We start from the raw sequence: 17,236 nt of genomic DNA on the forward strand, positions 1-17,236 counted from the left end.
GACATTCTTTTTTACGATCCTTAAATTTGTCATTAAAATTTAGTTTCTATTGTCTTCAAAGTCTCAACTGTGCAGGCCTCTTTTCAAAGCTACTGTGTGCTCCCCTAACAAACGCATGTATACAAAGACAATTTGCTATATGTAATGTCCCTTATTTGTCCACTGATGGTTCCAATCCGCTATAATGTACACTTGTTTTGTAAGAACAGTATATTTTCAAAGTTTAACATTGTTCCTTGTAGCTATTGACAGTTTTTTGTCACCATCTCGTTGGCTTAGGGTGTGGCTGCAGTTTTCAATGCTGTCTTATGCCACTTGCCAATGCCACCCCTAAGAATCACACCTCCCCTCCAGTGTCCTTTTCTTTGTGTTGCTAGTAGTAACAAGTCGTTCAAGTCAAAGGTCAGGCTCGTTCAGGTGGATGACCGTAATCGTGATGTCATCGCGGTACCTCCTAGCAAGTTCTACTGGGAGACTCAGCATCTTAGTGAGCCGGTTCGGCGCCACTGCTCCGTAGCCGTCATCACCCAGGGCATGGCGAAGCAAGTGGGTTGCGGCATTCTGGTCTTCCAACACCGACTGGACCCGCCCCTTCCTCTCCAAAAGGAGGCGCTGCAGGTCAGCCAGGGTCATGCCCACAGTGGGAGTTATGGGTTTCTGCTGCTGAAGGCCTGCGTGATGACAAAAGGTTTAGCGACACAAAAATGTACCCTCAAATCTCTACTGGGGTCTGACCTTTGATGTGTTGGCCAACCAGTTGGACCACTGTCTGTCGGTGCATCAACTCCCAGAGTCCATCGCTTGCCAACACTACAAATTTGTCCGAGGGTGTGATGAGGTGCTGGGTGACCTCCGGTTCGGCGCTCAGGTAAGGCGGGGTCAAGTAGTGTGGCGGCAGCGTTCGAGCTCCCTCGCCGACCACAGACAGGACATCTGCGCGAGTCTCGTACATCCGACTCAGCGTCTCAGCGCTCCATTTAAAGCGGATGTCGCCAAAAGCCCTGAAAGGCAGGAGCAATCCCAGCAGGCGCTCGTGGCGGACCACCGTCCTCCACTCTGACCCTGGGTGTTCCCCCAGAATTCTTTGGACCTCGTCCGGGTTCTGCGCGTTGTGGTCATTGGTGAGGCTGACTGCAGACCAGCATCCATCTGCTTCCTGAACACCCAACACAGCCCTGCTGTCCCCCAGGTTGGCCACGTGCAAGACGCCTTTGGACACGTGCGCGATGCAAGCTGTGCATCCCGACAGTGCCACCCGAAGGGGGGAGGACTGAGACGTCTCCCCGGAGAGAGACGGCCTTCTGAAGACAGAGGCGAAGTAGTGACTTACAGTAATGCATGACACAGTGATAGCAAGGCCAGAATGAGGACCTGTGTGAGCACATGGACATGTGCACCTGAGCCTCCACCGTCAGGTCATAGTCAAGTCGACGGAAAGCATTGACCAGCGCTGAACTGATGTCCTGCAACCAATCAGATAGAACTCCTTTACATGAGGCTGCTAGGGGAGATGATTATGTGGCGCTTACCTCGTCGTCGTCCTCATCCTCGTCCCCGTCCAGCCTCTCCTGCCAGTATGTGCGGAGGCTATGGAAGGAGGTGGCGCCTCCATCAGGGCAGCGGTGATCTCGGCGGTGTTTCAACCACTCCAGCAACGGCGGGACGGCCCGCTCCTCCTCCACCGCCCGCTCCAGCTCCGCCAGCGTCTTTAGCGGCAGCATTGCCACGGTGATGTAGTAGAAAAGCCTCTGACTGACAGCGTGGGCACAGGCCGGTCCTCCGTGGCCGTCGAATACCCCAAACAGCACACCCCCACCGTCTGACAGGCAGGTGGCGCTGCTGCGATAGTCCTCGCCCGGGTGATTGGATGGCAACATGTTACTATGGAATCCAAGGACCCCGTGGGAGGCTGGGCCCCTGGGTAGGATGTGGCTGTATTCGTTGGCCTGACAACACAAGACAAAGATGACGCTGAAGAACATGAACTCATTCCTGCGTCTCACCTTTAGGATTTGTTGGATCTGAGCAGAGTTCAATTGCGACACTTCCTGGTGGGCCCTGGTCTTCCTGCTGCCTGCTGGGAAATGTAGTGTAAGGATTTCAGCTGGGGCAGAGGACCACTGCTGGAAGCCCAACCTGCAACATCGCCTGAAGGTTCTTCTTCCCAACATGACTGACTGATGCAGCAGCAGGAAGATAAACTATTCAGATAAAACAGAACACATTTTACCGTACATACATTTATATTACCTGTGTCACACTTACAAACATTTGCGGACAAAAAAAACTAAAAGCTTACAGTTGTCTGAACTTCTTGGTTGTGAACTCACCTAGTGTGTTGACGAGAGTCTCCCTTTGAACAATTTCCCTTGTGGATCAATAAAGTTTGTCTTAAGTCTAAGTCCCTGTTCTATTAGAGCTCGAGCTTAGTAGTGCACAGGTGTGTTGTCTGAGACCTTTGGCAGCTTTCAAAGGTTAATCAGTCAATGATAACCCCACCCACCAACATGTCACCTGCTCCAAACGAATCATCAACCTTTAGCAGAGCATACAATGAGGTTTCTTGAAGTGCAACTTTCAACCTACAGGCTCACCTTTGGACCCAGGAACCCGGAAGCGCTCCTTCAAGTCACTTCAGGTTTAGCTCTTAAAAGTTTAGAAATGAACTACACTCCTGATAAACTGAAAGAGCACGATGTGCTCTTATTGTCATTATTACAGCTACAAAAAAAATAATATATATATATATATATATAGTCGTGGTCAAAAGTTTACTTACACTTGTGAAGTGAAGTGAATTATATTTATATAGCGCTTTTTCTCTAGTGACTCAAAGTGCTTTTACATAGTGAAACCCAATATCTTTTGAATTTTTTTTTTTGAATTGAAGTATTTATTTCAAACCTGCACAGTACAACAACAATTTTAATTTTTTATTTTTTTAATTTTTTTTTTATATCTAAGTTACATTTAAACCAGTGTGGGTGGCACTGGGAGCAGGTGGGTAAAGTGTCGCCCAAGGACACAACGGCATTGACTAGGATGGCAGAAGCAGGGATCAAACCGGGAACCCTCAAGTTGCTGGCACGGCCACTCTGCCAACCGAGCTATACCGCCCCAAATTGTGAATGACATAATGTCATGGCCTTGAGTTTCCAAGAATTTCTACAACTCTTATTTTTTTTGTGATAGAGTTATTGGAGCACATACGTCTTGGTCACAAAAAACATTCATGAAGTTTGGTTTTTTTATGAATTTATTATGGGTCTACTGAAAATGTGACCAAATCTGCTGGGTCAAAAGTATACATACAGCAATGTTAATATTTGGTTACCTGTCCCTTGGCAAGTTTCACTGCAATAAGGCGGTTTTAGTAGCCATGCACAAGCTTCTGGTTGAATTTTTGACCACTCCTCTTGACAAAATTGGTGCAGTTCAGCTAAATTTGTTGGTTTTCTGAGATGGACTTGATTTTTCAGCATTGTCCACACGTTTAAATCAGAACTTTGGGAAGGCCATTCTAAAACCTTAATTCTATCCTGAGTAAGCCATTCTTTAACCACATTTGACGTGTGTTTGGGGTCATTGTCCTGCTAGAACACCCAACTGCGCCCATGACCCAACCTCCAGGCTGATGATTTTAGGTTGGAAGAGAAAAGGTGAGGCCTTTAATCCCAGGAACACCATTCCTACCGTCAAGCATGGTGGTGGTAGTGTTATGCTCTGGGCCTCCCAATGGAACTGTTGCTTTACAGAGAGTAAATGGGACAATGTAAAAGGAGGATTACCTCTAAATTCTTCAGGACAACCTAAAATCATCAGCCTGGATGTTGGGTCTTGGGCGTAGTTGGGTGTTGGGACAATGACCCCAAACACATGTCAAAAGTGGTAAAGGAATGGCTAAATCAGGCTAGAATTAGGATTTTAGAATGGCCTTCCCAAAGTCCTGATTTAAACGTGTGGACAATGCTGAAGAAACAAGTCCATGTCAGAAAACCAACACATTTAGCTGAACTGCACCAATTTTGTCAAGAGGAGTGGTCAAAAACTCAACCAGAAGCTTGTGGATGGCTACCAAAAGCGCCTTATTGCAGTGAAACTTGCCAAGGGACATGTAAGCAAATATTAACATTGCTGTATGTATACTTTTGACCCAGCAGATTTGGTCACATTTTATTTCCGGTCCTAGAACAAACAATTGGTATTACTTCGAAATCTGCAAGAACTGTATTTATATCTTAGCATATTACACAAATAGCTGAGTGATTTTTACAACAATGCCTGGAACTGTGTTTGTTTGTGTCACGAAGAAAAGAAAAAAGAAACACAAAACACTTTGGCTGCAAGCATTTGTCCCAGCATTTCTCTACGGTGGCCGAGATAGGCCACAAAGCAACAATTGTTTTCCTCAATGTAATATGTCATAAGCGGTAGAAAATTGGTGGATGGATGGATGGACATCGTAGGTCTTAAAGATATAGGATTACATAATAGAAAGTAACAATTATGTGTATGTTTTTTAATTAGTCGTATAACTTTTAAAGAACGTCAAGTATAGGGTGCCCAAGCTACATACTCCGATACAGTAGGTGGCGATATGTCCCTTTTCTTGTCAAAGCCTCAACCGGAAGTGAAGTTATTGGCACATAAGTACCTCTGTTGTGGTCGGTGGCTTGTGTAGAACGTCGCACTGCCGCACAACATTCATTTTGTAGATCAACTCTTGACGAGGTCTAAAAGTCCTCTGCAGCGATGGTGGGTGAAGGCGTTTTTACTTCGGTTTTTCAAAAATTTAGATGTATATCCCCTTTGCACATAGATAACCTAGCACACCGTTAGCTTCCGAATAAAAACACTGGTTGAGTGTGTGAATAATAAACATGATCGTTTTTAATCTCGTTAGAATCTTCATTCAAATATGTGACGAACCTTCTAGTGGAATCAAGCAATATTCGAGTCTGATTGTGTGAGGCAGTGGTTATAAGTTGTCTTAAGTTACAACAAAAAACATAGCTGATGAATAACATTTTAAAGCCTGTAGCTTTTGTACAAGATTGAGAGCAAATTCTTGCTTAACTGACAGCTCAGACAGACTATGTCATGAGGATTTAACAATTTATTGTGTGTTTCCACAGGCACGAAATGCTGAAAAGGCCATGTGAGTACTAAAACATGTCCTGTTGAGATTTTTTTTTTTAAACACACACACACACACACACACACACACACACACACACACACACACAGGTGACGCAGACACACAGGGGGTTATGTAGTCATTTTGGGGACCAAGGCAAATCTAGCAGTGACGTGCAGTCACTAGAGGCAGGTGAGGCCCCTGCCTCACCTGCCATCATGGAAAGAAAAAAAATGTAAAAAGAAAACAAATTAATTAAATTGTTATATGTATTCAGTGATTATACTATAAAGTTATTTTCCATTTAACTTCACCAGTTTTAGATTATTTTTATTCAAAATCGCTGAATTTTCACATTTGCCGTTCAAATACTGAGAAGAGACGGTGCGGTGATCAGCAGCCAGTTGAGGCACGTCACTCATTTGTGCCTCAACATGGATTGCGGACCCGGCTAACTGCTGGCATGCTGTGCAGTGAGACCGTATTGATATATGAACTATATTATACATTTCCATAGTTTAGTTAGCTGAGGTATATAATGTACAGTGTATTTTGTCAACAACTGTATGTGTGTAACGTATTTCTTGTGCTGAGCAATCATAAAACTGCTGCGAAGACGCACTGTGTGAGGCACGCGGTAATCCCGCCTCCTGGTGCCGGTTGATGCACCACCGCGCAGAGTGCACCCCCCGACGGGAGCGCCACACCGACCAAAGCCCACACCCAAACCCTCCACATGCAAGACCGAATCCACCCAAAAAAAGTCACTTAACAAGAAGCCAAAAAGTGCAAAAACAACAATGCTCGCGCCGGAGGAGCCGTGAACGACTGCAGGGACACAACATTAGGTACACCTGCAGACTGCAGCACGGATTTCATATTTCATTCATTCACAACTCCTCCAACACGAACACCACTGTTCCCGCACTTATAAGTAAAGGTAAGACCATAATAAGGTTTTTTTAATTAAATGTGCTTTTTTGTGTGCTACAGTTTGTATGTGTAAAGTTAAAGTTAAGTTAAAGTACCAATGATTGTCACACACACACTGTCCTCTGTATTTGACCCATCCCCTTGTTCACCCCCTGGGAGGTGAGGGGAGCAGTGGGCAGCAGCGGTGCCGCGCCCGGGAATCATTTTTGGTGATTTAACCCCCAATTCCAACGCTTGATGCTGAGTGCCAAACAGGAAAGAATGCTGGTATGAGCTTTTAAACACAACCCGTTAACTGCTGCCAATCAAATGGTGAATAAGATACTCTTTAGGGTTCATATGTTTGTAAATCTGACTGTGATGAAGTCAGTGCCTCACCAGCCATCAACCTCACCGCACGTCACTGAAATCTAGTCATCTTATTGTAACATTTGTTGTTAGAAACTACCTGTAGCGGTAAAGTCCTAAACTCTTACTGCTCCTGGTTGCCGAATATAAATTAAGCCAATTTAGACGTGTGCAGCCGGCTAATTCTCGATGTCCAGAATTGTGTCCATCCATCCATCCATCCATTTTCTACCACTTGTCCCTTTTTGGGGTTGCGGGGGTGGGGTCGCTGGAGCCTATCTCAGCTGCATTCGCGCGGAAGGCGGGGTACACCCTGGACAAGTCGCCACCTCATCACAGAGAATTATGTCCATGTTTAACAAAAATGTTTATTATCATACAGTCACGTAAATAAAACTCACTGTGTAACAAAACGGAAAATAAACGGGCGTAAACAAATACTAGCCTGGCACAGGCAAAAACTGTTGCGCCTCCACTCAGCAACACCCGAGGAAGAGCCCAGCCCCTCCCCAAGTAGACTGGCACTTGGCCTTGAGCCAACCCCTTAGTGACGTCATGAACTTGACAGACAGAAAGAGTATATGGCTCTCACTCTACCATTAAAGCTTGCTGATCTCAACGTTGTTGCTGTAATTGATAGGAACCTTAATCAACATTTAATAAAGTGTAATACTCCAACAGGCTCCTTCAGCTTCGTTCTCACAGTGTTTGATTCAAGAACTCCTTCATTCCGCACTCCATCCAGCTGTATAATCACTCGCCATACAGCAATAGATTTTTGTCTATTACCTGACCGCTTCTATATTAGCTACCTCTCTTTGTTTATAATGTATATTTTCTACTGGATCTATTCTTTATTTTATGCTGCAGCTGTTACATATACTGTAATATTGTACATGGTAATTGGGATTTGTTATATATTGTATATATTATTTAAAAAATATAATATAATACAATAATACAACATATCAGTATATATTATATACTGTATATACATTATGTCAATATTACATATATGTTATATTTTATATTACTACTACAGTACATTTTTAGTCTACTTTATACCTGCATTATCCTTTCCATCCTTACCCTTTCCATTCTTTGTAACTGAGCTACTGTGTGGATCAATAAAGTTTGTCTAAGTCTAAGTAAGCCATTTTTCGGAGACCGTTTTTTGTATAGTACAGTTTGACTGAATGTAGCGCTATTATTGTTATAGTCAGAAATGGGTGACTGGTGGGAAAAAGAAAACTCTTGACGGTGGCCGTGTTGGGACGAGCAGAGACTGTTGACAATAGTACTTTTCTCTCAAGTTTATTCATCTTACCAGACCATCGATAACAATAGTTTACCATTTTGAGCGCTTTGATGCTCACAAAACTAAGATGAAAAGTGTCATTCTTCACTTCTGGTGTTGCACTCGCTGTTACTGTTTTCTTTGCACCTTCTCCTCTTCTCCGTTCCAAACCGCGCCATTAAGTTTGCTTTGAAACATCTACCTGGATCAATTGCTTAGCAACATGGAAAGGAGGGGGGGGGGCTGTCAAAATGATGATGATTTTTAAGCACACAAATTAAGACAAAAATGAATAAATACTTGTTTCAAAGAGAAGAAAACTTTATTAATTGTTTTTAATTAGACGTTTGGGGGGGGGGGGGGGGGGGGTCACGCAACTGCCTGTGTTTGCCTAATGGTAGGGCCACCCCTGCACGCACACACACACACACACACACACACACACATCAGTCCAAGGTGATCAAGAGTGTGACGGTTGATCCACAAGTAATACTGTATCCCTGCTGCCTCAGGACCGCCCTGGCGCGCTTCCGACAGGCTCAGCTGGAGGAGGGAAAATTCAAGGTCGGATGTTATGTTTATGCACTTCGGTTTGGCAGAGCACAGAAACTGTTCAACGTTGTCTCATGTTTGTTAATGACTTGCAGGAAAGGAGACCCTACCTGGCGTCTGAGTGCAACGATCTTCATAAAGCGGAGAAATGGAGGAGACAGGTTGGTTGTGTCACCGTGCAAACGCTACGCTGACTGGTGTGTGTTGATGTGCACTGAAATAAGAGTGTGTGTGTGTGTGTGTGTGTGTGTGTGTGTGTGTGTGTGTGTGTGTGTGTGTGTGTGTGTGTGTGTGTGTGTGTGTGTGTGTGTGTGTGTGTGTGTGTGTGTGTGTGTGTGTGTGTGTGTGTGTGTGTGTGTGTTTCAGATCATCAGCGAGATCTCCAAAAAAGTGTCTCAAATTCAAAATGGTGAGTACAAACCGTCCGGCCGTCTCCTACCCGTGTGCGAATCTGACCCCATCTGTCTTCCTGCCTGCCTTACAGCCGGTCTGGGCGAGTTCAAGATTCGGGATCTGAACGACGAAATCAACAAGTTGCTGAGAGAAAAAGGTCACTGGCAATATCGGATCCGAGAGCTCGGAGGATTCGACTATAAGGTAAGTTGTCATCAGGAACGTTAATGATCCGTATTGTAATGTGTGTCTGTTTCGAAGCACTACGGGCCCAGAATGTTGGACCAAGAGGGGAGGGAGGTTCCAGGGAATCGAGGCTATAAATACTTCGGGGCGGCCAGAGATTTACCGGGCGTCCGAGATCTGTTTGAGAAAGAGCGTACGTACTTTGTTTGCTTCCATTTTGTGTCCGCCGCCCACTCGTCACTTCGTGTCATTCGTGTCACCCTCAGCCGCCCCGGATCTCCGCAAGACCAGAGGAGAGCTGATGAAGGAGGTGGACGCCGAGTATTACGGCTACAGAGATGAAGACGACGGCGTCCTGCTTCCTCTTGAGATGCAGTACGAGAAGCAAGGTTTGGTTTTTCTACTTTAAAATTAGAGTTGGAGGTTTGAGCAACAGGCTTCCGTAGTTAGCCAGTACAAAGCAGCAGACTGGCTAAGTCATACAAATTGAGCATCGATATTGGTTTCCATACAGTTTGGCAAATATACAGTCATGGTCAAAAGTTTACATACACTTGTAAAGAACATAAGTCATGGCTGTCTTGAGTTTCCAATAATTTCTACAACTCTTATTTTTTTGTGATAGAGTGATTGGAGCACATACTTGTTGGTCACAAAAAACATTAAAGACAATGACCCCAAACACGTCAAAAGTGGTAAAGGAATGGCTAAATCAGGCTAGAATGAAGGTTTTGGAATGGCCTTCCCCAAAGTCCTGACTTAAACGACGTGTGGACAATGCTGAAGAAACAAGTCCATGTCAGAAAACCAATCAATGTTTATTTATATAGCCCTAAATCACAAGTGTCTCAAAGGGCTGCACAAGCCACAACGACATCCTCGGTACAGAGCCCACATAAGGGCAAGGAAAAACTCACAACCCAGTGGGACGTCGATGTGAATGACTATGAGAAACCTTGGAGAGGACCGCAGATGTGGGTGACCCCACCCCCCTCTAGGGGAGACCGGATGCAATGGACGTTGAGTGGGTCTAGTATAATATTGTGAAAGTCCAGTCCATAGTGGATCTAACATAATAGTGAGAGTCCAGTCCATAGTGGGGCCAGCCGGAGACCATCCCGAGCGGAGACGGGTCAGCAGCGCAGAGATGTCCCCAACCGATGCACAGGCGAGCGGTCCACCCTGGGTCCCGACTCTGGACAGCCAGCACTTCATCAATGGCCACTGGACCTGTGTTCCCCCCTCCACAAGGGAGAGGGGGGCAGAGGAGAAAAGAAAAGAAACGGCAGATCAACTGGTCTAAAAAGGTGGTCTATTTAAAGGCTACAGTATACAAATGAGTTTTAGGATGGGACTTACATGCTTCTAAAACCAAAACATTTTGCTCAACTGCACCAATTTTGTGTGTCAAAAATTCAAGCAGAAGCTTGCCAGAAGCCTGTGGATGGCTACCAAAAGCGCCTTATTGCAGTGAAACTTGCCAAGGGACATGTAACCAAATATTAACATTGCTGTATGTATACAGGTAAAAGCCAGTAAATTAGAATATTTTGAAAAACTTGATTTATTTCAGTAATTGCATTCAAAAGGTGTAACTTGTACATTATATTTATTCATTGCACACAGACTGATGCATTCAAATGTTTATTTCATTTAATTTTGATGATTTGAAGTGGCAACAAATGAAAATCCAAAATTCCGTGTGTCACAAAATTAGAATATTACTTAAGGCTAATACAAAAACGGGATTTTTAGAAATGTTGGCCAACTGAAAAGTATGAAAATGAAAAATATGAGCATGTACAATACTCAATACTTGGTTGGAGCTCCTTTTGCCTCAATTACTGCGTTAATGCGGCGTGGCATGGAGTCGATGAGTTTCTGGCACTGCTCAGGTGTTATGAGAGCCCAGGTTGCTCTGATAGTGGCCTTCAACTCTTCTGCGTTTTTGGGTCTGGCATTCTGCATCTTCATTTTCACAATACCCCACAGATTTTCTATGGGGCTAAGGTCAGGGGAGTTGGCGGGCCAATTTAGAACAGAAATACCATGGTCCGTAAACCAGGCACGGGTAGATTTTGCGCTGTGTGCAGGCGCCAAGTCCTGTTGGAACTTGAAATCTCCATCTCCATAGAGCAGGTCAGCAGCAGGAAGCATGAAGTGCTCTAAAACTTGCTGGTAGACGGCTGCGTTGACCCTGGATCTCAGCAAACAGAGTGGACCGACACCAGCAGATGACATGGCACCCCAAACCATCACCCAACCATGCAAATTTTGCATTTCCTTTGGAAATCGAGGTCCCAGAGTCTGGAGGAAGACAGGAGAGGCACAGGATCCACGTTGCCTGAAGTCTAGTGTAAAGTTTCCACCATCAGTGATGGTTTGGGGTGCCATGTCATCTGCTGGTGTCGGTCCACTCTGTTTCCTGAGATCCAGGGTCAACGCAGCCGTCTACCAGCAAGTTTTAGAGCACTTCATGCTTCCTGCTGCTGACCTGCTCTATGGAGATGGAGATTTCAAGTTCCAACAGGACTTGGCGCCTGCACACAGCGCAAAATCTACCCGTGCCTGGTTTACGGACCATGGTATTTCTGTTCTAAATTGGCCCGCCAACTCCCCTGACCTTAGCCCCATAGAAAATCTGTGGGGTATTGTGAAAAGGAAGATGCAGAATGCCAGACCCAAAAACGCAGAAGAGTTGAAGGCCACTATCAGAGCAACCTGGGCTCTCATAACACCTGAGCAGTGCCAGAAACTCATCGACTCCATGCCACGCCGCATTAACGCAGTAATTGAGGCAAAAGGAGCTCCAACCAAGTATTGAGTATTGTACATGCTCATATTTTTCATTTTCATACTTTTCAGTTGGCCAACATTTCTAAAAATCCCTTTTTTGTATTAGCCTTAAGTAATATTCTAATTTTGTGACACACGGAATTTTGGATTTTCATTTGTTGCCACTTCAAATCATCAAAATTAAATGAAATAAACATTTGAATGCATCAGTCTGTGTGCAATGAATAAATATAATGTACAAGTTATACCTTTTGAATGCAATTACTGAAATAAATCAAGTTTTTCAAAATATTCTAATTTACTGGCTTTTACCTGTACTTTTGACCCAGCAGATTTGGTCACATGTTCAGTAGACCCATAATAAATTCATAAAAGAACCAAACTTCATGAATGTCTTCTGTGACCAACAAGTATGTGTTCCAATCACTCTATCACAAAAAAATAAGAGTTGTAGAAATGATTGGAAACTCACGACAGCCATGACATTATGTTCTTTACAAGTGTATGTAAACGTTTGACCACGACTGTATGTCTTAAGTAGAAATGTATTCGTTGTTTAATGTCAATTTGTTCCAATGAAAGCTAATTTGTTAAATGTTTGTAGAATTTTAAAATGATTGGAATGCTAATTTTCTTTAGCCTGTCAATAGGGTTATCCATTGGATGTTAGCATTCAGGTAGCGGCATTAGAGCTAACCATTATCCTGTATATTGCTTTTTTTCAATTTATAACAAACGGTATTGTTGATTTAACATGATTTCTACATGTATGTGCACTTCATGTGTAAATTAACATACTTTCCTGAAAGACTGTTCACCTATCTGCAAATAATGCAAGGGTGTACAAAGTGCAGTCCATTGTCGTCATAAAATAAGCAATGGAAAAGCACAGCAAAACTATATAATGTAACAAGAAAAAAATATATATTTATAAATAAAGTTGGTATAGTAAAAAAATATATGTTGATACTACCGTATTTTTTGGAGTATAAGTCGCACCGAAGTATAAGTCGCACCTGCCGAAAATGCATAATAAAGACGGAAAAAAACATATATAAGTCGCACTGGAGTATAAATCGCATTTTTGGGGGAAATTTATTTGATAAAACCCAACACCAAGAATAGACATTTGAAAGGCAATTTAAAATAAATAAAGAATAGTGAACAACAGGCTGAATAAGTGTACGTTATATGACGCATAAATAACCAACTAAGAACGTGCCTGGTATGTTAACGTAACATATTATGGTAAGCGTCATTCAAATAACTATAACATATAGAACATGCTATACGTTTACCAAACAATCTGTCACTCCTAATCGCTAAATCCCATGCAATCTTATACGTCTAGTCTCTTACGTGAATGAGATACATAATATTATTTGATATTTTACGGTAATGTGTTAATAATTTCACACATAAGTCGCTCCTGAGTATAAGTCGCACCCCCCACAGATATAATTTTAACACTGCCCCCCCACGTCCTGGTCACGCCCCCACCGCCACAAATTGATTATTGTTTGTGTGTGTGTGTGTATGTAGCCGTGTCGGAGGCAGTACAGAAGTGGAGAGCAGACTGCAGTAATTCGGGAGACAAGCATCAAGAGGAAGAAGAGGAGAGCATCTATCGTGTCCAAAACGACGAGGTGACGCGGGCCGACTCGTTTGGCCTTACTATGTGGTCATTTGACCTTCAATTGACTGCTGCTCGTGGTGTGTGCATGTGTCCTCACAGCCCGAGGAGGATGAGCGACAGCCAGAGGAGATGGATGACGAGGAAGGAGGCGTAGCCTTTTTTGCACACGTGCCTGTTCCATCGCAGAAAGAGGTCACACACACACTTCTATTGTGAGTCTTGTCCATCTTGAGCAAGTTTTAACGGAAAGTGTGTGTGTGTGTGTGTGTGTGTCAGGTGGAGGAGGCTCTGGTGAGGAGGAAGAAGATGGAGTTGTTGCAGCGTTACGCCAGTGAAACTCTGCAAGCTCAGAGTCAAGAAGCGCGAACTCTGCTGGGACTCTAAACTGTGTCTGTTGTCTGTCTTGATGTTCTTTTTTTAAGTTTTTCCAATAAAAGCTTCTGAAATCCTCATCGGGTCATGTGATTGAAAATGAAACACAAAATGTCATTTATCCATGTGATAAGACGTAACAACAAAAGAAACTATAATATAGAGGCTGTTTGCACTGTTATACCCCAGTTAGACTTCCAGCTTTTAGCATGTAATGACAGAAATTACACCTGTACCGGTACATAACACACACGTTAGCTTTGTGTGTGGTCAGCTCATTGTGATTTAGCAAAGTTTAGCTGCTAACGTTATCTTTTATTGAATGTACAGTCGTGCTCATAAGTTTACATACCCTGGGAGAATTTATGATTTAAGAATATGAATGATAACACAAAAACCTTTCTTCCACTCATGCTTAATGGTTGTGTGAAGCTATTCATTGGCAAACAACTGTGTTTGCTCTTTTAAATCAAAATGACAAAAGAAAGTACCCAAATGACCCTGATCAAAAGTTTACATACCCCAGTGACTTTGATCTGATTACATGCACAAAAGGTGACACAAACAGGTTTGAATGGCTAGTCAAGGTTCCAATCCTCACCTGTGACCTGTTTGTTTGTAATGAATGTGTGTGTATAAAAGGTCAGTGAGTTTCTGGGCTTTTGACAGACCATTGCATCTTCCATCCAGTGCTGCACAGATGTTTCTGGATTCTGAGTCATGGGAAAGGCAAATAATTGTCAAAGGATCTGTGATAAAAGGTAATTGAACTGCATAAAACAGGAGAGGTGTTTGGGGCATGTCCGGCCGGTAGGAGGCTATGGGGAAGACCCAAGACACGTTTGGTGGACTATGTGTCCCAGCTGGCCTGAGAACGCCTCAGGATCCCCCAGGAAGAGCTAAACGAGGTGGCTGGGGAGAGTGAAGTCTGGGCTTCAGTGGTTTGGCGTCTGCCCCCGTGACCCAACCTCAGATAAGCAGAAGAAGGTGGATGGATGGAATTAACTAAACATCTAAACAAGTTCTTACATTACTAATGTGTGCAAGGCTAATAAATAATAGTGCAGTGGTGAATAGAGCAAAGAGGAAAAGAGCAAATCATCAGTGGATAATAATCATAATAACACATCAATATTATAACTATTATGATTATTGTGTTATTAGTGCATCTACTGGCAGATATATCTCACAATCTTTAAAAACTATTTACGCCTCTGTTTTGAACTTTAATCAAAGGTTCTTGAATACACCACAATTATTGTGCAATTAGATACAAAAGGGAACTGCACTTTTTTGGAATTTTGCCTATTGTTCACAATCATTATGAAAGATGACGACGGATGGATTTTTTAAAATGCATTTTCTTAATGCATTCTAAATATTAAATAAACAAAAATAAAGGTCTGCTTACAGACCCTTAGTAAGCCAGCCTATGAGAGGTCCTCTATTCCGCTCATAAAATCTAATAAATAACCATTAAAAAAACGCCAACAATACACTATTTACATTTCGTGACTTGAATATTAGCCAAGTACTACTGATATTATTATAAACGCTAACACAGACAATCTATTTATAACAGCGACGTGATCACTACAGGGTGTGCCTATGTTTACATCATCGAGTGGTCTGCTGCTTCCTCGCTTCCCTGCTCCTTGGAAGTTTATTGTGGATCATAAATCCTGCATCTCACCTGAAAAGTAGATGGCTGAGGATATAACCTGACAAGTTGGTACACTTTGACAGCCGTTAAGGACATGGAACTGGCGAGAACGACACTAAAAGACGCCTGGGTCACCCACCACACCCCACCCCGTTTATTAGCGAGGATTATGAGACATTTTTCATCTAAATGAATATATGAACATCCTAGCAGTCGGCGTCCTAATGACAGCAGACATTGTACATTAAGTGATGTTTTATCATGTTTGTTGGCTCTCATAAAGTCTGCAGTGAGTAGACATCAGTGATGAAGAAAAGAAAAAAAAGCAAAGGTTGTGATGCGTTTTTTAAATTAATGCACCTTGTATGCTTAAAATGATCAAAATACGTAAATATTAAATGTTATTATAAATGTGCCCGTTACTACATTACATATATACTTACATCATATATAAAACCCTAATGGAGGTGTTTGGATGTTTATTTAGGGGCTTTATAGACAGAATTGAATGGCTCCCATAGGCTCTATTGTAAGTGGACTTTTGGTCGCATTTAATTATTTTTGGAATGCAGAAAAAAAACATCCATCGTCATGTCTCTCAAAATGACTGTGAAAGATAGGCAAAATTCCAAAAAAGTGCAGTTCCCCTTTAAACATAACTTTCTCCGATGCTGCCACAAATACATTTATCATATTTTTACCTTTCTGCTATACCCTCATCCTGGTGCCCAAATGTTGGCGCTGTGTGTGAAAGCATCAATGTGAGCTTTGATGACCTTATGACGTCTGTGTCGAGTGAATAGTGATGGAAGTTTCTTACCGAAGGAACCATTTTGCATTTTTGCAAAGGTCTGTATGTGATGGTGGTTCGGGCATCTCGTGCGGATGCCTCACGAGCGTCTCCCGAGGGAGGTCCTCGTTGCACGCCCCACTGGGAGGAGACCCCGCGGCAGGCCAAGGACCAGATGGGGGGATTACATCTCCTCTCTGGCCTGGGAACGCTTCGGGATTCCCCAGGAGGAAGTCGCTAATGTGGCTCTGGAGAGGGAAGTCTGGGGGTCTCTGCTGGAGCTGTTGTCCCCGCGACCTGATTCCGGATAAGCGGTTGAAGATGGATGGATGTATGTGATGTTTCACATTCCGAGTTTGATTCATAATTTATTTTATCTTAACTTTTATGACGTCATGTTTTGTAACTGACGAATTTAAATAGAAAAAAATAATCTTCAGGTGGTTTTGGCCTTAGAGTAATTATGCTACAGGCCGGCCCTGGGGCCCATCTTAGGACTTACACCATGACTTCATATGTTCTCCTTCACATATTATCTAGGCCGCCATATCCCATAATTCCTTGTGTGCTTCACTAATACACTATATTGCCAAACGTATTTTGCCACCCATCCAAATGATCAGAATCAGGTGTCCTAATCACTTGGCCTGTATAAAATCAAGCACTTAGTCATGGAGACTGTTTCTACTAACATTTGTGAAAGAATGGGTTGCTCTCAGGAGTTCAGTGATTTTGCGGCATGTATGAAATGGTGTGGGGTTGTTTTTCAGGAGTTGGGCTTTGCCCCTTAGTTCCAGTAAAAGGAACTTTGAATGCTCCAGGATACCAAAACATTTTGGACAATTCCATGCTCCCAACCTTGTGGGAACAGTTTGGAGCGGGCCCCTTCCTCTTCTAACATGACTGTGCACCAGTGCACAAAGCAAGGTCCATAAAGACATGGATGACAGAGTCTAGTGTGGATGAACTTGACTGGCCTGCACAGAGTCCTGACCTGAACCTGATAGAACACCTTTGGGATGAATTAGAACGGAGATTGAGAGTCAGGCCTTCTCGACCAACATCAGTGTCTGACCTCACTAATGCGCTTTTGGAAGAATGGTGGAAAATTCATAAAAACACACTCTGCAACC

At 43.2% G+C, this 17,236-nt stretch overlaps 2 protein-coding genes across 2 annotated transcripts; one reads left to right on the plus strand and one right to left on the minus strand.

The window, feature by feature from the left end:
* Nucleotides 1-8: 8 nt before the first annotated feature.
* Nucleotides 9-2,447, minus strand: LOC133578400 (pyruvate dehydrogenase [acetyl-transferring]-phosphatase 1, mitochondrial-like). The gene is made up of 6 exons (XM_061932799.1): nucleotides 2,331-2,447; nucleotides 2,004-2,201; nucleotides 1,530-1,946; nucleotides 1,372-1,463; nucleotides 736-1,301; nucleotides 9-671 (listed from the first exon to the last, which is right to left on the minus strand). The coding sequence occupies exons 2-6, from the start codon at nucleotides 2,169-2,171 to the stop codon at nucleotides 397-399; spliced, it is 1,518 nt and encodes a 505-aa protein (XP_061788783.1). The 5' UTR covers nucleotides 2,172-2,201; nucleotides 2,331-2,447; the 3' UTR covers nucleotides 9-396.
* A 2,165-nt stretch (nucleotides 2,448-4,612) lies between these two features.
* Nucleotides 4,613-13,728, plus strand: isy1 (ISY1 splicing factor homolog). Its single transcript, XM_061932547.1, has 11 exons — nucleotides 4,613-4,755; nucleotides 5,136-5,158; nucleotides 8,228-8,279; nucleotides 8,363-8,428; nucleotides 8,634-8,676; nucleotides 8,752-8,864; nucleotides 8,922-9,039; nucleotides 9,113-9,235; nucleotides 13,185-13,288; nucleotides 13,378-13,470; nucleotides 13,555-13,728. Exons 1-11 carry the CDS (start codon nucleotides 4,753-4,755, stop codon nucleotides 13,660-13,662), a joined length of 846 nt encoding a protein of 281 aa, XP_061788531.1. The 5' UTR covers nucleotides 4,613-4,752; the 3' UTR covers nucleotides 13,663-13,728.
* Nucleotides 13,729-17,236: the final 3,508 nt, after the last annotated feature.

This window comes from Nerophis lumbriciformis, linkage group LG38 (genome assembly GCF_033978685.3).
Source record: "Nerophis lumbriciformis linkage group LG38, RoL_Nlum_v2.1, whole genome shotgun sequence".
Taxonomy (NCBI): Eukaryota; Metazoa; Chordata; class Actinopteri; order Syngnathiformes; family Syngnathidae; genus Nerophis; species Nerophis lumbriciformis.